This window comes from Thermobia domestica, chromosome 8 (assembly GCF_964235325.1).
Source record: "Thermobia domestica chromosome 8, izTheDome1.hap1.1, whole genome shotgun sequence".
NCBI lineage: Eukaryota > Metazoa > Arthropoda > Insecta > Zygentoma > Lepismatidae > Thermobia > Thermobia domestica.
The window spans coordinates 163,242,003-163,266,721 of record NC_137461.1 but is presented as its reverse complement, the minus strand read 5'-3'; the positions used below and the strand labels follow the sequence as shown (position 1 = coordinate 163,266,721).

General features: G+C 36.7%; 2 protein-coding genes across 2 annotated transcripts in view; one reads left to right on the top strand and one right to left on the bottom strand.

Moving 5' to 3' along the window:
• Nucleotides 1-24,719, top strand: part of LOC145693329 (protein 60A-like) — a 484,174-nt gene that overhangs the window by 373,187 nt on the left and 86,268 nt on the right. The window contains exon 5 of the mRNA XM_081769218.1: nucleotides 6,477-6,550. Within this exon, the coding sequence (XP_081625344.1) occupies nucleotides 6,477-6,550 (74 nt within the window). The remainder of the gene's footprint in view (nucleotides 1-6,476; nucleotides 6,551-24,719) is intronic.
• The window catches only part of LOC145693331 (uncharacterized), a 193,553-nt gene that overhangs the window by 114,539 nt on the left and 54,295 nt on the right, over nucleotides 1-24,719 (bottom strand). The window lies entirely within an intron of this gene.

Sequence of the window (24,719 nt, the reverse complement as noted above, 5' to 3'; positions counted from 1 at the left end):
CTGCTATCGATGGCGTGAAAACAAAATGCTACACATTACCCCATATCATTTCACCAGTAGATTGCTGTTTTCTGATTAGTTAAAACAGGATTCCTGGATATCTAAGCGAAAAATGTATTTCTTTTTCATGTATTCTACGAAAAACCTAAAGAGTAAACAAAATCGAGACAAGCAACTTTCTCGAACAAACCACTCAATGTATCAGTGTCATTGCAAACAACGTCTCGCTGATGTAATGAATAACAACATGTAGTAAAGATCATGGGGTCTTCAGATCAAATATAGCTTGTCATATGGTTTTGTTTTCTTCAGCACAATATAATTTTTTAAAAAATTATCCAGTCATGTGAGAAAAACAAATTTTGCAGAAATATAACATTTCGTTTTGAGAGGCGTATTAGCACGAAGAAATAGTTTTATTTCTTGCAATCCAAACCGTGAAGAATGAGCTAATGAATAGCGTTTATGGGTCTTTCAATAAGCACCATCCAGTGTGTTGTCGTCGGCAACGTTACGTTTTTCCTTTTCTTTTTTTCTCGTTTTCGCGCATCACATTCTGTTTTTCAATGACTTATAATGCTAAATTTTAATCCGCTGTTAATTCGTTCGTCGTTTTCACTTCCACCTACAATATTAGATTTAGGCATAGCTGACTATCCTCTAATTTGTATCGAAGTTTTGTCAAGTTTCTAGTGAACGTCAGCTAACCATTTTCTTCCAAGTACTAAATGTATTGAAATATTTATTTCAAACGGCTGATTTGATTTCCCGTGATGATCGGACAGACAAACACGACGTCACTTTTACATATTGACCGCCTTATTTGGAACTTGCCCCATTTCCCCCTCAAAAGTGGATTTTTAAGGACAACGGAAGATGGGCTCACATATTTTAAAATAAGGTGTTTATATCCATCTGTTCCTCTTACGACATATGTGTTAATGAATCCGACTGGACCAAATGCTAAATACCGTATATTTAAAAGATAATTTCAAGTGCTTCATCCGTTTTGCTGTGAAGACAAGACACAATCTCGATGTCATCATTCTTAAATATTGAGCAAAAACGATACAAATTGCCCCTCTTCTCCATTTAGTACCGAAATTTCTAAACACGGTCGGACACGTGCACACTCGTTTTAAATAAGGAATTTATGTATCATATTTCATCTCACAAACGTGAGAGATTCTATTTTTGGCATACATTTTAACCCCCTCTTTTCTGTTTGGATACGCATTTCAATAAAAATGGCGTGACAACAACCCAGTCCGAGGTAGGTGTTAACTATGTTAATAAAATTCATTTCAAAAGGTTCAGCCATTTTTCGTTATGATAAACAACGTGTTTTTAATTTATATACTATGCAAATATAGGTTAATGGTATTGTTCTGTCTTGTTATTTATTTATTTAAGTTATTTATTGATATAAAATTGAGGTGTTACGTTTAATGTTTAACAATACCTAGCATTAACATGTTATCAACCGTGAAGTAGCGAATTTTGTGTCTAATATTTATATTATATTCAATTTAATGTGTCACGCTAGTAGCAAATTAAGCATAAATGCGAAAACATTGTTCACTTTCAGTTCTCAAGAGAATTTCTTTCCTGTCTTTCTATTATTTTGTCAATAGCTTACAAAACACTGGCATCAGACTTTTGCAATTATATTTTTTAACGTTTTTCCCATAAACTCCCCTGAAAATTTAACCTGAATCGACCCTTACCGGGAATCGAACCCGAGACTACAAGAACTAAAAACACTCGCGCTAGCTACTAGACTTTTTTTATTTTTTTCCACGTTAATTAGTAAGCCCACGTTTCATATAGCCTCGCTGTTGAAAGTGTTACGTGAATATAGACTAGACCAAAATTAATTGTTGGTGTCCATTTCAGGATCACTCAGTATTATGTTTTTAAGTGTTAGTGTGTTACAAAATCCAACACTTTTCAGTGCCTTATTAAACAACTTATTTAAAAAAAAAAAAGTCTTGAATGTGTATTCACGGATACAATAAGAATAAAAATCACTATTAGAAACAAACATTTGCAGTAAAAGGAAAAGCAGAAACTATTTGTGTAATAAAAATGTATATCTTTGTCAAAATATTTGTGACTTGGTGTAATCTATATTCACGTAACATTCCTCCACTAAAAACATGCTACCGAGTGATCCTGAAATGAACACCAGTAAAAAATTTTGGTCTAGTCTATATTCACATAACAAAAGGAACAAGAAACTAAAAATCAACTCAACACTACTTTTATACCACCAATAGCAGCAAGGGGCAGACGATACTATCCCGACAAAATGCATTTATTCCTTTGACCCGCATTGCAAAGCATCGGACAATTTGCAACATCAATTACAAAAGCTTGAAGAGAAAGAATCTTTATGGACAATAAGTTTCTTACATACAATATTCAATTCTAAAATGTCTACTACTTATCTTTCTTATTTAATTTATGGGGCGCGATGGTTCACTGGTAGAGCGCTTACCTTTGGTGCATGCGGTCTCTGGTTTTATTCTGTTCAAGTAAGCTTGTGGTGGACAACATTATGTCCGTGACTTTTCTCAAAGCATTTCCTTTTCCTTCCACTTTCTCATTCCACCAATTCTTATATCATTTTTCTTACTTTAATTATCTTCTCCCTTAGCCTAAAATAGCAGGATTCTAGAACACTGGTCCGTATACCAATTGAGTGGTGATGAAGAAAGCAATCAACCTGGTTAACCTGCCTTCACTCGCTATCCCTTGCTCGACATTACTATATGAATTGTGTATTGAGATTTGATAAAGAAAAGAACCAAACTGGTTACTAATCGAAATTCTCCTCTATGTGAGGACCAGCAATCTAGGACATTCCCGCCTAAAGGGCGTAATAGTGGGATGTTAAATATTTCATTTCATTTTCTAATTTAATTTAGCTCTTCCACATAATATTTTATCTGAAATAATAATAAGATATTATCAAGTGCTCGCAAAGCTGGGAGCGATCTCGGAATCTACCGTAATGTGCGGTAATCTTATTAAATATGTTTCACTACTAGATCAGTTGTTGAATGTTTCATAATGCTACACTAAATTCCTAAACATTCAAGCGAAATAAGTAAAATTGATGAGATTGACAATTTAAACCACACAGTATTGCAAAGCTGGCGGTGTAAATATTTACTCCATTACGCAAACTCTGTTTCAAATACAACCATTATTATACAGTTCATTTTCATAAACTTGTTCTTATAGCAACTATATCATTTCCTATTTAAATTAAATTTATAGATAATTTTGTGTTACATATCAGCTGATACTCATGCAATAAACTATACAATAAGTTAACATTCGATGTAAATAAATAAGAAATGTATAATGTTACAGATTCTGGAATTGCAATTTAATTCAATTTTAAACTGTATACATTTTCTATATGATTGTTTCATTTACTTTATAAAAATCCAGATTATGATTTACACTAACTGTTTTAATTAAAAATACAAGCCTATACAGGGTGCGGGGAAAGTCCCGGAACGGTCCAATATCTCGCGAAATATACAGATCAGCAAAACAAAAATAACACATGTTAAACAGTTTTAAAAAATCTATCCAATGATACCAAACGCAACCCTCCATTCCCACACGGGGGTTAACTTTAAAATTTTAAATGGAAATCCCCATATTTTGTTGCACATTTGGATTCTTCAGAATAAGTAACAGTGATTTGACCCAAAATTGAAAACAGTGCCTTCACGGATAGCACTTGAATCGACACATAAAAAATGGAGGCGGCAAATCTTTATGAAAATGTGGCCTCTCAGTGTCGAGCTCTGGGCCATGCGGTTAGCGTACGGGACTGCGGCATGAAAGGTCATGAGTTCGATTTCCACGCAGAGTAAAATTTTCATGTGATTTTTTTACCCACATAACGAATTCATACATTTTAATTTCCATAAAATAATGCATTTGTCCATATTTATTAATTTGCAAGAAAATACAAATGGTGACAAAAATGGCTTATTTTTGTTGTAAATAACCCTACTACTAAGAACTACTTCATAAAGCTACTTTGCAAAACAATTATCGATATTGTATTCCATGTAACTTCATCTTCGCACACACTGTTTTCAATTTTTGATCAAATCACTATCACTTTTTCTGGAGAATCCACATATGAAATAAGAAATAGGGGTTCCCATTTAAAATTTTAAAGTTATCCCCCGTAGTCCCCAAGGAGGTAGGGATAGGTGATTGTGTTTTCTATCATTGGATAGCTTCTTTAAAACTATTTAACATGTGTTATTTTTGTTTTGGTGATATTTATACTTCGCGAGATATTGGACCGTTCCGGGGATTTTTCCGCACCCTGTATACAGTATTTTATCTCTCTTTCGCACTCTCACTCTCTATATTACACACTCTATATTGCAATACTGAGTGTTGCAATAGGTATCAAGAACATGAATAATTTTCATTTTGGACGTATGGTTTAAGGTTGGTATTCAGATCACAAATCTGTTCTCATTATAACGGATGTGGTATTAACGCTAATAAGGATCGTTAACGTTCCACATTTTAGTGTCTTCGTATATAGCCTAATTGATGAACATAGTGAATAAATGTGACTGAGCTTTGAAAAGTGATTGTTCATATGGTCTTGTGTTTTTAAGCACTTCAAACTAGACATTTTAAAAAATATTTCACTATATTGAAAAAAAAAGCGTTCCGCACTCAGGCTCGAACTGCCACCCTTCGGTTCTAGAATTTCAACAGCATTGCTAAACCCGCTTGGCCACGAAGGCATATTACGAAATAACGCGTTCTGATATTAGAAATAGACTCGCTCCAAGTGCAGGTTTACACTTGGAGTTTTAAATAGCCATTTTCTGTTTTTTTTTTTTTTCAGTAATTTCAACTGAAGATAATGATTGATTTCCCATATTGGAATTTCACGTGAAGTGTGAATTGTATGTTCATCTCAAAAATACATTATTTTCTGTTCCTTCAATTTTACGTATTTGTGAGTGCTCCTAATACCTGTGCACTGTATGGAGTGAATTTCCCTCGGGATATTCTTCGCGTAATTATCTGACAGACTAAAGTTTCATAACAATCACAGTTTTTTGCTTATAATTTTCTTATTTTGCTTTATTTTTTCACAAAAATCATAAATAATTATTCATTACTACACTGCTTTGTTAAGGAAAGCACAAAGAAGCGATAATATATTAAGAAAACTGAGTTATTAATGAAAATGTGGAAGTTACAGTATATGCGAACTTTTTTTTGCGGATGACGATACCATAGGTTCGAGCTTACTTAACACTTTTTCAAAAATGGCATCAGTATTAAAAGTCACAAACACAGCTTATTCATCAGAGTGAAGTTGGAGCGCAGTCCTCTTTAAATAAACTTGGGATCCATTTATGAATAGCGATGGGTGACGGGCGATTAGTACGTTTTTCCTTGTCAAATACACATTTGATGGTATTTTTTCTAACGAGCTGAGATATCGTAATATTTTACAATATATAGTCATTTACACAAATAAACACACGTAGTGGTAAAGCTAAGCACGTCAAACTGCGAACAAACACTGCACCGGACAACACGTCCTACCGCTAGCAAAGTTTAACAGCCTTTCTATAAGTCATATGTTGTTCCCACTATTGAGTACTGTTCTCCTATCTGGTCTATAGCCCGCCCTACTCATCTGAAAAAAATTATATTCTGTAATTAATTTTTTTAGCCATTGTATCCTACCGAGTACCTCACCTCCGAACACTTCCAAAAAATGACGTTTTAACATTTCTCAATATCAAACCTCCCCTAGTGAGAAACAAAATTTCTGACCTAATATTTTTGCATAAAATTGTAAATGGCTATATATCATGTGAACAGTTATTAAGTCAGGTCAATTTCCGCGTACCCGCTAGAACAACACGGTCTAGTGATCTCTTTTACACTCGAGCTGCGAGAGTTAATATTGTCCGAAGGTCCCTTCTAAACCGAATTTTTAGCACGTATAATCAGTTACCAAAAACTGTAGACGTTTTTTCAAATGAAAACTGTAGACATTTCTTCAGATCATCTATAAATAAACTATCTTTGTAATGTTGCCATTGTACTGTACCATCTTGATTTCAAATTGTCATTCTATTGTTATGTTACAAATTGTTAAAATGTTTCAGTGGCCTAGTGCTGTATCTGAAACCTATTATTAATAAAATAAATTACAATTAAGCTCTAACTGATTGATATACCAATAAGACTCGTTTGTAACCAACGAAACTTACAGTTTCAATTTCTTTGTTTTGTCCAAAATCTAGTGTGGACTACTTATTTCAGAAACAGAAGTATCAGTATAATTGTAATTAGTTGTATGAAATAATAATGAGTTTTACGGAATTCTATGGTATATCAGTGTCTATTATAGTTAAAAGTTGTTTGACTAATGTACTGTATAATGTTTCTTTCAGATCCTTTGCTTCAAACTTTGCGCAGCTGTCACAGGCGAAACTTATACGTTAACTTCAAAGAATTAAAGTTCGAGGTATGGCTCGTTTGTAATTAAATGAAAATTGAGTTCATCCCACATGGAATAAGGAATACTGAATTCATTGACCATAAAGAGAAAATATAATTTCGAACTGACAAATATCCTTGAAGCACCATATATATATATATATTCTATCAGGCCTTGTTTCCATTTTGTACTAATACACAATTGTTTTTTTTACATATTATCACATAACCTTGCTCAGTGTGTTATTGTGTATTAATATATATATATATATATATATATATATATATATATATATATATATATATATATATATATATATATATTAGCTCTGCAACCATTATTACTGTAAAATTATCATGAACCGTATTATTATTATTATTATTATTATTATTATTATTATTATTATTATGTAAATTTTAACAGCTAAATATAATGGTTTCGTTCACTTGGGTCATAAATTATGTTGTAACTTCACAGACGATACTGAGTGATCGTAACAGGAACTTATTCATAAGAATTGTAACCAAGATTTCTAATAAATGAGTAGAGATAGGCATGTAGCCAGGATTTCGTGAAGGGGGGAGTCCGTGACATGAAATACTGTGATCATCACACCAGGGGCTCGATCATTCTAAACTATTTTACTGGAAAATATATTGGTTTGTTTAGCCAGGATTTCGTAACGGGGGGAGGGGGGCGTGATATGAAATTCTGAAGGCTCAAGAGCTTGATTAATGTAAACTACTTTACTATCAACATATATTGGTTTGTTAGGACTATAAAATGAGTCGGCGTTCGTTTTTCTGTTGAATCAAATGCTAATAGAACTCCTTTTCCATATACATATATTTTTTGTTTTTATTATTCCGTCAACTACTGTCGGCAGGGCCGCCCACAGGGGGGATGTATGGCGCAAGCTGCGCCATTGAGAAACATTTTGGGGGGGATTTTACTCTACTTTCAAACTAGCAATTTTACTGTCGGAATAGCATTAAAACACGATTTTGAGAAGCTAATTTTCAAACATTTTCCGGGATGAACCCCCTACCCTCTGCTTCGATACTCGATGAATGAAGTACCGCGCAAGTAGCCGTATGAAAGGAAAGGTTGGTTCGTTTTAAGAGAGAAGGACCATCCACAGGAGGGATGAATGGCGCAAGTTGTGCCATCGAGAAAAAAATTGGGGGGAATAAAAAAATTGGGGAAGAATTTTACTCTAATGTCGAATAAGTAATTTTGCTGTCGTCAGAATAACATTGGAACACGATGCGATTTTTTTTTAAATCTCGAGAATGAATCCCCCTACCCCCTGCTTAGAAACTCTATGAATGAAGTACCGCGCAAGTTGCTATATGAAAGGATGGGCTGGTCGGTTTATCGCTTTGTGTAGGTAATTTACCCATATTCTGCTGGGAGCATTTATTTATTTCTTATTTATACCATGTACGACACTTAATAAGTAATGCTGTTCAATTGCTACATGATGTATAATAAATGAATTAATGATAATATTTTGTATAGTTTTCTGTTTGTGCGATTACATTTTCCAGGGCCTGTGGTAAACTGAAAACCAGCTCAAAAGTGGCATCACTGTGTACAATAGAGACTTTCCGTGAGAGGTCGCTCCAGTAGTATTCTATATATTCAGCTCCATGTATTGTACAGAGTGAAGCCAGCTAGGCAGTTGTTCGTTTTTCGCACATCCTGGAAAATGTAATCACACATTCACACACATAGAAAACTATAGAAAATATGATCATTCATCATACATCAAGTAGTAACAGAATATTGTTACATATTATATGTCGTCCATAATAAATAAATAAATGTAAACGTAACCGAACAATAGATCGGTTAAAATAGCCTGGTACTGCGGTTCTCTCATATAATTTTATACTGCGTGAAATGACATCAATAAAACGACCTCAGCACGCACTCTGTATAGTATTTATCTCTATGACTTACAGTGGAGAGAGAATGTTTCAGCAGACGTGTTGTTTGCTTTGTTTGTTGTAATCTAGAATTTTGATTGATTTAATTATGCCTCGAAAACTGAAAAGATCGTTGAAATATAAATGCTTAGAGGTCATGTGTAATACGGTGCATCGACAGGACAAATGGGCAGAACATTGCAAAAAGAGACACGCTTACAAGTTTAAAAATAATATACACATAAAGTACAAAATTATAGCAATGAAAGAAGGTGATAAGCTATGGACACTCTACATGAAATCTAATGAAGTGACATCAAGTTCTTCGAAATCAACTAAAGAAAGGTAAATATTTTTTAAAATATTTTCTCATATCCATTATGGGCTTGTGTATAGCCCGCTCCCCGCTGTTCATTTGGTATTTCACAGGTCAAAGCATGTATATCGTTGTGATTTTTGCTTAAAATAACTGTATTTCAATATTGCCAAAGCAAACAAACCTGGCAAGTGACCTTTGCTTTCTCGTCTGCAAGGAGCAGGCTATCCTCAATCCCAATTAAGATTTAAAATGGCAGGCGTTACGAAAACGAGTTCCCCATATAGTAACCTAAAATTTCTCTAATTTTCAAGTACAAGGGCCAAATTGTTACTAAATACAAATCACTACATCGTAAATTTATTTAGTTTACTAATTACAGTATAAAGCAAACAAACCTAATTTTACCTAACCTGGAGTCTGTAATATGTATGGGGGACCAGCTAACTAACGCTTCCCTTTAAAATTTGAAATTGTAATATCTTTTTGCTTTCAGTTACAATAGCAAATTCAATTTTTTCTTCCAATCTTTGTTAACAAATAGCTATAAAGAAGCTGACGGCGATGAGTGATGTATAGTTTTCACAACAGACACACGGTGACATACCCATGTCATAAGTAAGGCTACGTAAGGAATGTAAAAGCTTTGGATGTATTGTATTCACTCCGCTTTTCAAACGACAGTCCTGCTCCGAGCAGTAATGCACTCAATCCGTTGGATAAAGCGAAGTGCCAAAACACTATAGATGTACCGCGAAGGGCATTTGTCTAAGTTTCATGGTTTATGTCTTGGTTTAGACCATTTTGACAATGAAGCTTGCTTGACAGTAATCGAAGGAGAATATAAAAACCCTTACCCCTCGAAGCAAGATTTTACTAAGTGCCGAACACTCGAAAAAATTACTGTAACTGTAACCCTGACTAAAATTCTTAAATACAAGGGCAAAAATGTTACTAAGTATCATTTCTAGTTTGACTAACTTTAATAACATTTTTGCCCTTGTACGTAAGATTTTTTCAGAGTTACAGTCACTTTTTCTGAGTGTTCGGCCCTTAGTAAAATCTTTCCCCCCTCGGTACCAGTGTTGGGCAAATTTCAATTGAATTAACAATTAACAATTAATCTGTAAATTTAATTGTTAATTGCAATTAACAATTGAAATAAGTAATGGTTAATTGTTAATTGCAGTTGGCCATTGAAAAAGGAGAATCAATTGCAATTGATCAATTGATTGAAAGTAATTGCAGTGGAAAGTAATTGCAATTGAATTCTGTAATTCAATTGCAATTGAAATTAATTGGCAATTGATTCAATTGCAATTGATTTCCACAGCAATTACTTTCAATTGATTGATCAATTGCAATTGATTTTCACTGATTAATTTTCAACACTGTAGTTCAGAGAGGGCGTGGGGCAATGAAAACTTTAGCCACGACCAATTGACTCACCACCCGTCGTGACCCACGACCCACCGTGACCCACTCTGACCCACCACCCATCATAAACCACTCTTACCCACTGTGACCCACAGACCCACCAAAACCCATTGTCATCAACTCTGACCCATGATTCAAGCCCTCTTCTCTAGTGACTAAAGAGTTTAAACTTGTAATAAAACAAGCCTATAAAATTATCACTCATCGGAGTTTGAATTTCTACGATCAATCGCTCAAGTACCGGACTAATACAATAACGGCGGATCTGACCTTTCTAACATAAATAAAATAGAGTTTGTTCGTGTGTCTGTCTGTCTATCTTTGTGCGGCCTGTGGACGAGACGAGTGGACCGAAACTTTTCAAAATTTGGTCACGGGTAGCTTGGTCTAGGCCCCAGAACAAGACAAGAATTTTTTTTAATTCCTTACTAGGGGGTCTCCAGGGGACGTTTACCGGGACCGGCCTGGGGACCAGAAAAGTCGACCGAGAGTTACCAAATTTTGGTCAAAGATACCTTGGTCAAGGTCCCACACCAAGGCAAAGCGTTTTCAACAAAATTCGAACCAAGGGGTCTCAGGGGGGCGTTTACCGGGACATGTAAAAGTAGAACGATATCAGTGTCGATTTCATAGTTTTCACGATCGCTGAGATCAATGGTGAAACTCCGATCGCATTAACTTCCAAATTCACCGTATTCGGCTGCGGGCCGTGGGTCAACGGGGGGGGGGGGATACCGAAACGTAAAGTAATCCAAAATGACCGATATTAGTGTCAAATCCATGGTTTTCGCGGTTGCTGATATCAATGGCGACACTACCATTAGCGATGACTTTCAAATTCATCCACCGTTGTATGCGGGCCTTGGGTCACCAGAGTGGGGAATTCCGAGACATGTAAAAATAATCGAAAATGACCGATATTAATGTCAAATCCATAGTTTTCGGGATAGCTGAGCTCAATGGTGAAACTCAAGACCGCGTTTACTTTCATATTTAGCCCCCATCAGCTAAGAAAAGGGGCATTATAAAGGGGATCACGAGACATGTAAAAATAATCCACAATGACCGATGTCAAATCCGTAGTTTTCGCGGTGGCTGAGATCAATGGTGATACTTTCATTAGCGCACCGAGTGCGTGGGTTTTCTCGGGGTCCTCCCGTTTCCTCCCACTTTCTTCATTCCACCAATTCATTCATTATTCATCATCACCGTCTCCTTTAGCCTAACCGGCATAACCGTGGGACGTAAAACTCAAAGATTTCATTTTTTTTCACTTTCATTAGCGATGATTTTCAAATTTAGCCACCATTGTATGCGGGCCGGGAGTCACCGGGAGTGGAGAATTGCGAGACATGTAAAAATAATGGAAAGTGACCAATATTAGTGTCAAATCCATAGTTTTCGCTGTCGCTGAGATGAATGGTGATACTTCCACAGGCGTTGACTTCCAAATACAGCCCCCATCGGCTGTGGGCCAGAGGCATTGTTTTTTTTAAAATTGGAACCAGAGGATTATAGGGACTTTTACCGGCATATGTAAAAAGTAGTAGAAAATGGCAGATGTTAGTGTCACATTCATAGTTTTCGCGGTATTGGTTGGAGGTTGGTGGGGGCCAGAGGAGATTTTTTCACAATACGAACCAAGGGGGTCTGAGGGGTGGTTCACCGGGACACGTAGAAGTAGTAGAATTTGTGTCGAATCCATATTTATTGGGGTTGCTCAGACGTATAGTGACACCCCCGATAGTGTATACGTTCAATTTCAGCCCCCATCGGCCTTCCCAATGAAAACATATGTACGTTGTTGGATATATATTCACACAAAATATATCCAATTTTAGAAATGTTTTTTAATTGTTCTCCCGTTGTTCAATTCGTTATTTTATCTGATCCATGCGAAGAACGGACATAACAGCTAGTACGAAATGGTAAAGTGTTTGTTATGGAACAAATTACAATGAATTCAATTATATAGGTAATAATTATAATTAATAATTATTTCCTTGTTGAATTATAGATACTTTTCAGTGGAAAACTGAATAAAATTTAAAAGTCCCAAATCAACGTAAAGGAAAAATGTATAAAATTTTCCATATAATTAAGCTTACAAACTTAAAGGAAATTTAGCTTAATTACATGGATTTTTTTGTGTCGTTTTGTGCGCCTATTTCCTCGTTTTCTGCGTCACCGGAAATGGGTCAATGTTATCCTACAAATATGGCGGAACATGTTAATGCTGTTCCGTCAGGAACGATTTCGAGGTCGTTTCCTTCACATCATCTTGTGCGTGTTTTCTACCGTTTTGTAAGCCTATTTCCACGTTTTGTGAATCAATGGTAGTGGGTCAAAATGGGCATTCAAAGTGGGAAGAAAAATGATCCACTCCCCACCAGTATCGAATTTCAAGGTCGCTTTTTCGCATTGTTTAGTGCATGTTTTTACCGTTTCTGCGCATATTTTTACGTTTTGTAGGCCAACGAAAGTGGGTCAAAGACTACCTACAAATATGGCAGAAAAAGACATATTCATTCCCCTTTCAAGGTCCATTTTGACCCTCTCCCACTGATGCACAAAGCGACACAAATCATGCATTAAAAATGTGAAGAAAACGACCTCGACATTCGATGGTGGCGGAACAGCATTATGTTATTCCGCTATACTTGTAGGCCCTTTTGACCCATTTTCGTTGTCGCACTAAAGTGGAAATAGGAGCACAAAACAGTACAAAGAAGGCACTATACGATGCGAAAGAAACGACCTCCAAATTCGATAGTGGCGGAACAATGGCTCTATTTCCTCACACATTGATGGACCATTTTGACGCATTTCTGGTGATGCTCAAAACGTGGAAGTAGGCGAACAGAACGGTACAAAATACACACTAAACGATGCGAAAGAACCAACCCCGAAATTCGATAGTGGCGGAACAGTGAGCCATTTAACTCCCACTTTAAAGCCCCGTTTAACTCACCTCCGGTGATGCACAAGACGAGAAATAGGCGCAGAAAACTTAAAAAAGGGGCACTAAACGATGCGAAAGTAACGATCTAGAAATTCGATAGTGTCGGAACAGTGGGTCATTTTCGTCATACCTTGGAGGCTCATCTTGACACACTTCTGGTGACGAACAAAACGTGGAAATAGGGGCACAAAACGTAACAAAACAGGCACTAGTCAATGCGAAAGGAAGGACCTCGAAATTCGGTAGTGGCGGAGGAGCGAGTCATTTTCGTCACACTTTGGAAGCACATTTTGACACACTTCTGGTGACGCACAGAACGTACAAAACAGGCACTAAACGATGCGAAAGAACCGACCCCGAAATTCGATAGTGGCGGAACACTGAGCCATTTAACTCCCACTTTAAAGGCCTGTTTAACTCACTTCCGGTGACGCACAAGACGAGGAAGTAGGTACAGAAAACTTTTTAAAAAATATGCACTAAACGATGCGAAAGAAACGACCTAGAAATTCGATAGTGTCGGAACAATGGGTCATTTTGGTCACACTTTGGAGGCCCATTTTGACACACTTCTGGTGACGCGCAAAACATGGAAATAAGGGCACGAAACAGCACGAAACATTCACTAGTCGATGTGAAAGGAAGGGCCACGAAATTTGATAGTGGCGGAGCAGTGGGTCATTTTCGTCCCACATTCGAGGCCCATTTTGACCGTCTTCCAGTGGCGCACAAAACGTCGAAATACGCGCACAAAAGGGTACGCGATGTGAAATTAACGACCTCGAAATTCGATAGTGGCGGAACAGTGGGTCATTTTCGTCCCATCTTGGAAGCCCATTTTGACCCACTTCTGGTGACGCACAAAACGTGGAAATGGGGGCACGAAACAGCACGAAAATTCAGTAGTCGAGTAGTCGATGCAAAAGGAAGGACCTCGAAATTCGGTAGTGGCGGAGCAGTGGGTCATTTTCGTCCCACCTTCGAGGCCATTTTGACCGTCTTCCAGTGACGCACAAAACGTTGAAATAGGCGCACAAAAGGGTACGCGGTGTGAAATTAACGACCTCGAAATTCGATAGTAGCGGAACTCTTGGTAATTTTCGTCCCATCTTGGAAGCCCATTTTGACCCACTTCCGGTGACGCACAAAACGTGGAAATAAGGGCACGAAACGGCACGACACGTTCACTAGTCGATGCGAAAGGAAGAATCTCAAAATTCGGTAGTGGCGGAGCAGTGGGTCAATTTCGTCCCATCTTTGAAACCCATTTTCACCGTCTTCCAGTGACGCACAAAACGTCGAAATAGACGCACAAAAGGGTACGCGATGTGAAATTAACGATCTCGAGATTTAATAGTGGCGGAACTCTTGGTCATTTTCGTCCCACCTTGGGGACTCATTTTAACCCACTTCCCATGACGCACAAAACGGCACAAAACGATGTGAAGGAAACGACTCGAAATTCATTGGTAGCGGAAGAGCAATAATTTGTTCCGCCATATTTGTAGGCCCATTTTGACCCACTTCCGGTGATGCACAAAATATGGGAATAGGCGCACAAAGCGAAAGAAAACACGCACAAAAGATGCAAAACAAAGTACCTCGAAATTCGTTGGTGGTGGAACAAGTTAATGACGCCGTGAGCACCAATATAAGTACATACTGTAGTTCTTACCAAGGGGCGCGGTGGGTCAGTGGTAGAGCGTTCACCTCCGGTGCTTGAGGTCCCTGGTTCGATCCCAGCTCGCGCAGTTTGGACTTTGTGGTGGACAAACACCGTGCTCGTGGATTTTCTCGGGGTTCTCCCGTTTCCTCCCACTTTCTTCATTTCATTCATTTCCCATCATAACCGTCTCCTTTAGCCTAACCGGCATAATCGTGGGACGTAAAACTAAAGATTTAATATAATTTTTTGTAGTTCTTACCATCAAGGCTGAGAACTGCACGGTCCAATTTTTTAGCCAAAGTAGAAGCCCAACCGGAATAGTGATGATGTCAACCGGCCCGGCTCGGTTCAACTGAGCGTACAGCTTGAGCTGGCTTGGTTGGGATTACCCATCGACTGGGCTCAATTGAAAAAAAATGAAATCTTTGAGTTTTACATCCCACGGTTATGCCGGTTAGGCTAAAGGAGACGGTGATTATGAGAAATGAATGAAATGGTGGAATGAAGAAAGTGGGAGGAAACGGGAGAACCCCGAGAAAACCCACGCACACGGTGTTTGTCCACTACAAAGTTCATTTGGCGGGGGCTGGAATCGAACCGGGACCCCAAGCACCAGAGGTGAACGCTCTACCACTGACCCACCGCGGCCCCTCGGGCTCAATTGAGCCAATGGCTTGAATCGGCTCGGTAAAGACGAGTTATCGACTTGGTTCGATTGAAGGCAATGGCTCGAACCAGCTCCGTTGAAACGAGTCCATAGGCTGGGTTCGAGTTAGCTTAACTAAGCCAATGGCTCGAACCGGCTCGGTTGGGGTAAGCAATCAGCTCGGTTCGGTTCGGCTCGTGTGAGCCTTCGGCTCGAGCTGGCTCGGTTGGATGAGCTGTTGGCTCGGCTCACTTCTCGGTTCGGCTCGATAAGTGAATGAGCTGTGAGCGAGCCGCTTGAGTCGTTGACAACCCTAAACCCGGGTCGAGCAGTTTTAAACATGTTTGGCTGGAGTCCCATAACTTCTAACAATTTTTGGCTCGAGCCCGAATACTTGCTCCTCCTGAACTCAAACCAAGAACTTCGTGACCGATGTCCTTGCCTCCTGAAGATTTCTTGACTACCGAGATCGACAGTTAACTAATTTTTAGTATTCCGATACAAATCGCCTATATTTCATGTTTATACATGTACGTACACGGTGTTATAATAATAATTAGTTATAGTAGTAGTAGTAGTATCATTGATAATTATATTGTCTATGTAGGATACTTGAAGATAGTAGTACTTGGAACTACACAAAGGATTTAGCTCGAATTGGCTCGACTCGACTGGAAACTCGATCCGAATTCGAGTCGAGTTGGGGGAAATTTTTCGAGCCGAGATCTCGAGTCGAACTCAAAGATGTCTGCTTCGAGTCGAGTCGACTTTTCAAGAAAACTCGCTCGAACTCGCTCGTGCTCATTCCTCTTGTATGCATGACGGGCATATAGAGTTCTTTCAAGGGGGATAGAACCATAAACATAATATATTTAAAAAATACTTAGTTTCACGGCTTTCTTCCCAGGGGGGGAAAGGGATGGTAGGTATCCAGCATTTCTTATAAGTACCTTATTTGAAATATGTAAAACAGTAACAAGTGGACAATACAATATACACACATCTTCTTATCTCCAGTTTTAATTGCTGATTTCAATTGCAATTAACAATTACAATTAACAATTACAAGTTTCAATTGTCAATTGCAATTAACAATTGAATGTTTCAATTGCACCCTTTGCAATTGACAATTAACAATTAAAAGTTTCAATTGCCTGGTGACCAATTAACAATTAACAATTGACGAAAATTTAATTGCAAATTTTATGATTGAATTCAATTGCAATTGAAATTAATTGTCAATTACAAATTGAAATCAATTGCAATTGAAATCAATTGCAATTGATTTTCAGAGCAATTACTTTCAATTGATTGATCAATTGCAATTGATTTCAATTGATTTTGCCCAACACTGCTCGGTACCATATATTCATAAACATTTCTAAATTCTCCTTTTTTTATTGGCAGGTAGGCTCCATAAAAGACAATTTCAAAACGACTTTGCAAAGACGGTGAAAATTCGTGTATAAACCGTACGAATTGGACAAGCTCCTGAATAAGTGCAGATGGGCAGACCCTAGCGATTGGAGAATTTAGCAAATCATCTGATGAGCAATCGCAACCCCTTGGTCGCAACACAAATGCACGTTAATCTATTAGTTTTACATTATGTGGATGTATTACTGCTGCGACCGGGTGGTTATGATTATTCACCAGATGGTCTCCCGATACTAGCGGTTAGATTATCACCGTTCAAAGCTACACTGAGAAAAAAAAATGTAGGTGGCATACTTAAAAACGTAGGTTACATTCGTAATTCCTGTAGTTTCTGGACTTAACGTACAACCGTATATAGCATCCTGCAGCAAACGTATAGCTGAAAAAGTATGTATTATACGTACTGTCTACATAAGTGCAATGACGTCATTCATGTGACGTCATCTACAGTAACAAGTATATACGGAGGTAATATCTAGCTTTGTGACGTCAGGATCGTATGTAGCATGTGGGTTAATAATGACGACACTCACTGACTATCAGGACGGAGCGTAATTTCAAGAAGTATGCAATATACGTTCTGTACGTGTGTTTCTTGCGTTCAATCCCGAGACAGCATCTATATTGTACTTGTGCCCCGTACGTACGACTAGATACAGTGTACGTATTGTACCTATGTATTATACAGATTTTCCTTATGTCGCACACAGCTTGTCCCGATACAGCATACAGAATATCCGTATGCACCATACAGAGTGCACATATGCAGCTTACAGACTGTCTGCATGCGGCATATAGATTACACGTATGTCGCGTACAGGCTGGCCATATGTAATGTATGGACTGGATGTATGTAGCTTGTAGATTGTCCATATGAAATATACGGATTTTACCTGTATCGCATACGTATTGCCTTGTTGTAATATATGAATTGGACATATTCAGGATCTAGATTGTACGTATAGTGCACCATTATTGAAGTGCTGCAACATACTGAGAAATGCATGATACATTCTTACTGTAATGTTGCCACATATTGTTTTTCTCTGTATGGAAACAAAAATAGCTTAAAATATGTCTCCTTTGTGCCAATAATAATAAAATTAAAAATACTACACTTTTCAAATTTTAGTTTGGAGCAGTGAAACTGTCCAGAGAAATGTATTTATCTGCAGGGTGTAAGTTTGGACTTCCTGCTAATTCTTTGGAAAGCTACTGCAAAGCCAAGTGTTGAAAAGTGGCACAAGAGTTAATTTTAAAATTATTGGCACAAAGGAGGGTAACCATATGTTAAACTATTTTAGTTTTCATACAGAGTAAATCAATATGTGACAATATTACTGTAAGAATTTATCATACCTTTTGCAATAACTTAGTTGCAACACTTCAATAATAATGCAAAATTCACAGCCATGTACAATCCTATGTTCAAACTCAAAAAAGACTTACGTACAGTCATTTATTAAGCCGTTATCATCCATTGCTTGTACAGTCACGAAAGAAAATATTCTTCAGTTGACAAAATTTGTTTTCCTAAAAACTCAACAATAAATTAACCTATCAGAGTACCGACTTTGGCAGGTTGTCAAGTTATAACTATTCGAAGAATAACAACAAAAAGATCCAAATTAATTAATTTGTTGCCGACCTATTGGCAAAAGAAAATTTGTCAACTGTCAAATACTTTCTTTTCCGTGTGTACTATATACAGACGACTTTACCTCATTCTTTTCCTTAATAATATCCTCTTCCAAAATGCAGTTGTTACCACAAGAGGCGTGAATAGGATTTTCCAGAAATAACTTCTATGAACATTTTAATTAACAGATAAGTTATTTTTTAAATGAAGCTATAATTAAAAACATGGTGTCAGCTGAAAACGTTTTCCCTCACAAGATGATTCCTAAACAGTACTCCCCATTAAAAATGCAACTTCAAGGAGACAGGGTAGCTACGCCAAAGTTCCCAAGCCGATATCTAATAGTAAGTGTCGAATATGCTTAACCCTTAACATACCAAGCGGGGTACTCTAGGGACCCCAGAGAGTGATATTTGGTGATACTGCCGCAATTATAAGAATCAATTTATTCTCGATTTTTATATGTATCCTGCAACCCTTTGAGATATCAATTACATGATTAGATCAACGATGCGTTTCTTTAAAAAATACAAAAAATAAAAACACACTTCAAAATGTAAAAACTTCATTGTTAAACCTGTGTTTCAGATTTACGAACACACAAGTATGAAATTGTATGAAGAACTGAATAGTGTTCAAATATACATAATATTTGACGTCAACAATGTTCATTTAACTTAAGTATGCTTCTAGACATCCAAAAAATAATAGTTGGAGTAACCCTCTGCAATACTATGTTGAGAAATTAAAATAATACTTGGGGTCCCCAGAAGACTCCAGCTTGGTAAACAACTTTGACGACTTAGGCTTGCTACGTTAAGGGTTAAACTTACCGCTGTATTCGCTGTGTGACAACGTGGTGATAGCAGAGCAGAACTGACCCAACATTGACAACCAGAACGACTGTAACACAGCGAGACATCGAGAGGATGTTCTCTTCTGGTATGGTAAGCCATGCGTCTTACGATCCAATGCCACAGCTCATCAACTGTAGCTGGCGGAGTTCACAGGTATGAGAAGCTGTGCAGCCATCGACCAAACATATTTATCCTTCCCTGCTCTACACATTCTGCAAATTTGGACTTTCCTGGATGTATCCTTCTTAGTTCAACATTTTAAGTAACGAGCAGTGTAATAGTCTCATACATTATTTAAAGAAAGAGCGATGATTCTCAGAATCACTCGGAAGTTTCTAGTTTACAATTATATATATATATATATATATATATATATATATATATATATATATATATATATATATATATATATATATATATATATATATAGATAGATAGATAGATAGATAGATAGATAGATAGATAGATAGATATAGATATAGCTATATAGATAGATAGATGTACAATAATTTAAAACGGTTATATCAAAGTTTGCATTCAGAGCACAAAAAGAAGTATAGCTCTCGGAACATTGATTTTAGCCAGATAATACCACTAGTAAACTCAACCACACTCAGTACCGTTAGTTGCTTGGTATTGTCTATGAGGCAGAGATCATCGTATCTCATTGCGTGTAGATTTTTGTATTTGTTTAACACTAAAAATTGTTTGTCGCTAACCGAACCCAGTAACATATATATACCGACAGGACGTACGTTAGTCACAAGGTTACATGAGTGAAACACTAAATTATTCGATTGACACTTGCGGCCTTGTCAACACTAGAGAAAGGTACAAAGTGATTAAATAAATACGAAACATAGTACATACAAAATATAGCGATGTATGAAGTCTCCTTTTCATACGATTTGGAGAAAGGATACATCTGTAGAGAGCAACATAAATGATTTCTCTGGATAATTTGGATTAGTCCAGAATTCGAACAAAAATAATTTTGAAATTCGTTAAGTCCAACATTTTTTCTTTCTTTCTTCGGATTCTCAATAAAGTTGACTACTGAAAAGCTGAGTTACAGATTTTATGTTAAAACATATTCACTATACCATTGCCTTATTCACAGAACAATACATTAGTTATTAATGTATGACTGAAATAATAGTGCTTCGTGCAGATTTACTTTATCCAATCGGAATTGCACAATGATAAAAAAAATGTTGCAAGGTATAATGTTCTTATTTACAGAGAAAAAGAGTTGAAAAGACCTTTAACTAACAAACATTTTCTTTAAACAGACATACATTTATTCTAATTTATGGAAGAAAGAAATAATTTGCGGAGCAGTATATTTATTAAGGTTACATATTTGTACAAAAGAATGTAAATACAATCGGGTCTGTCTTCAGAAAGGACGTGCTTTTAGCCACAAATTACACTGCTTCTTTTTGCTGTCTTTCATGCAGAATCCTGGTTTTGTTTTGATACATGAAATACCTGAAACAAAAATCCAAAAATATTTAAAATGTTACATTTTAAAATATTTAACATTTTTTAGATTAAATGGACAAAATCTGTTCGGTCAGGTATGGACTTTTGGGTTTCTGGTAGAAAAATGATGAATTAAAAAAAAAGTGTTTGTTGATGCTGAACAACTCGAAATGTATTACTATGCAAAAGTAAGTGGGTACCCACTGGCGTTCGAGGTACCATGGGGTACCTAATATGTCTGCATTTTTAGATATGTGGAAATATATGTCTCTAAAATGTAAAGAACTGATATCTGTTTAGTACAGAAAACCGCAACTCGGTAAGCCTTATGGATACCGAGGTATGGGAAAATAAAGGACAACACCATAGAAGTGTGAGTTTTGCGTACTAGATTGTGCAGTTTCGAAAACGTAATTACTGAGGGCTATCAACAACCTCAAAAGTAGTTTCAATTCAATACACTACACACACGTCCTTATGGGGGTTTTCGGGTACTATGGCATTTGCAGACCTCCCATTTCTAAACATTCTAAAATATATCTTAATAAACTTATAAAGAACGTTACAGGTGTGTGTTTACCGAAACCGCAAGTCGGTATGTTTAACAGTTACCGAAATATGGTGAAATAAATAGGAACACCATAGGTATGTGGGGCTTCCATACTTGACAGTAGTTTAGAAAATTAATGAAAATATGACTAATGGCTATCAAGATATTGTCAAATAAAGGGAGGACCCACACAGTTATGGGGTTTTCGTGTTAGGTGGTGAAATTTCCGAAATCGATCATGAAATCTGAATAAGCACCAGTAGCAATTTCATCCTAAAGTAACTGGGTATTTCCATGGGGTTTTAGAACATCATGGGTCTAAAAAGATTAAGTTTTAAAAGCTTTGGAAAATATAATTTGACATTTGTAAAGAGTATTAGAAAAGAGAATAGAGTTACCCAAAACTTCCAGCCAGTACATCTTACAGCTAGAGAGACACCGTGAAATAAAAGAGTATTAGATCTTGAAATTTCATAAAACAACTTTTGATCTTAATAAAAGTTAAATAAGATGGTACTTATATGGGTTAAGTGAGTACCTCACACTCGTCAGGGCAATTCCGATCGAAAGATTAATTCAGCTCGAAGTTTTCTTCGGGTAAATCCAAGCGTGATAATTCCTAGCGTACAAAAAGAATGAAAATTCTTTGTCAATATCTAATATAGCAACCGAGATATAAGTAATTATGTATTTTACGAGGTCGTAAAAATGGAGACCCACATGGATTTGTACTGTTGAGTCTTTGCTGTAAGAAGAAGAAATTTCAGAAAACTACCGTATACACCCTTAATATGCAATTAAATCAGTGAGGACACAGTAACTTAGTGGTGGGGTGTGTACCTAGTATGTTTTGCAGAAACTACACTGGAGTATTCTCTTAATCCACAGAGATACGATCACACTTAACTGCCCATTTAATTTTAAAATGAAATTAAGGCAAGTGAATGTTGATGATAGAATTGATGGAGTGTAAAGGTGGGAGGAAAGGAGTACACCGAGAATACCCACGAATACAATGTCGACTACAAACTGACTTGGACACGGATCAAACCAGGGACCCAATACACCAAAGGTACGCACTCACCACTAAGTTACTGTGTCCTCACTGATTTAATTGCATATTAAGGTATATACAGTAGGTTTTTGAATTTCTTTCTTATAGCAAAGACCCAGAAGTACAAATCCTTAAAGATCTCTATTTTTACGTCATAAAATAAATGACTCGTTATATTTTGGTTACTATATTAGATATTCACAGGGAATTTTCACTCTTTTACACAGCTCGATGAACCTTTGGAACTGCCTGAAGAAAACCTAGAACTAATCTTTCCATCGAAATTGTACTGAGGTACTTACTTAACCCATAGAAATACCATCTTATTTTAATTTTGTTGGGACCAATAATTTTTCCGAAGTTTCAACATCTCATACTCTTTTATTTCACGGTGTTTCTCTATATGTTAGATGTACTAGCTGCAAGTTTTAGGTAAATACATATTTCTAATACTCTTTACAAATGTCAAGTTATATTTTCAAAAGCTTTTAAAATTTAATCTTGGTAGACTGTAAGATGTTCTAACACCCCATGGAAATATCTAATTACTTGAAGATGGAATTGCTACTGGTGTTTATTAACTTTCCATGACCGGTTTCGGAAATTTTATCATCTAATACGAAAATCCCATACCTGTATTGGTCCTCTCTTTATTTGACAATATCTTGATAGCCGTTAGTCATATTTGAATTCATTTTCCAAATTGTACCTTCAAGTATGCAAGCCCCACATACATATCGTGTCGCTCTTTATTTTCCCATGTCTCGGTATCCGTAAGGCTTACCGAGTTGCAGTTTTCGGTAAACAAATATCAGTTCTTTACATTTTAGACACATGTATTTCCATATATCTAAAATGCAGAAATTAGGTACCGCATAGTACCCCTCTACCCCATTGGGGTACTCACTTACTTTTGCATACCAGGGTAAAAACACCAGTGGTCGTTACTTTAAGGTTGAAAACATACTCTTTTGTCTCTTCTGTGAGCACCGTGAATCGGTCGGAGCTGTACCATAGTTGGAAAGAGACACTGATCCTTCCTATATATGACCATGTAGTCAGAATTCAAAATCGAATAGCCGTTGAAGGAAAAACAATATTTTAAAATCCCTTGTATTGCACCGGTAGTAGTCATCTCAAAATCGAAATGTTCCAGTGGTAGTTAGGGTTTTGTACCAGTGTTCGTCACTCAAATAACTTGACATAATTTATTCAGAAACGCACTGTTTATCAGTTTAAAATTAAGAATAGAGTATAAAGTACTAATCTTAATAACTGTGCATCACTTTTGGCACTCAAGAAAGAAAATAAAAAAGTTTTTACATACTTTTTAAAGCAATTTCAGTAAGAAAAATGTTAACTGAATTCAAAAGTTAACTGTATATTATTTTAACGTTAAGAGTACAATATTAATTACTATGTTTAATAACTATAGTGACTTTAAGCACTCAAGAATGAAAATAAACATGTTTGTACATACATTTTTAATACAATTTGAGAAACAAAATAAGTTAACCGAATTCAAAACTTAATTATATATCACCTTAAGATTAAGAATGGACAATAAAATACTGAGGTTAATAATAATGCATTAGTGAAGAATGAAAACAAAAATGTTTTTAACTACCTATATTGTATTTACATGTTGTTATTTCTCATTAACATGCTTTTTGATAACGCACGATATGGGCTAGGGGTACGCACGAGAAATGATTTGAGACTGTCACCTCTCGCAAAGGTGTCGCGAAAGTTGTCTCGTCTCGAAAACTGTATCTGTTTCTATTGGAAGAGCTATGTCTCGTCTCGAATTTCGTAACAAAAATTCGTTACACATGCAGTTTTGTGTAAAAAGTGAAATGTATAAATACAGGAGAGAAAACATTGCAGACAAACATTATGTTAGTATATTGAACATACTTTTTTGTATGTGGTGCAAAATATCTTCATCTATGGGGTTACTTTGCACCAAAGTTTATATGAAATGAAATCTTTGAGTTTTACGTTCCACGATTTTGCCAGGTATGCTAAAGGAGACTATAATCATGAGAATGAATGAAATAGTAGAAGGAAAACTGTGAGAGAAAACGGGAAAACCCCGAGAAAACCACACACAGTGTTTGTCCAACACAAAGCCCATTTGGCACGTGCTGGGATCGATCCAGGAACTCCACGCAGGAGAGGTGAACGCTCCATCACTGAGCTACCACGTCCCCAAA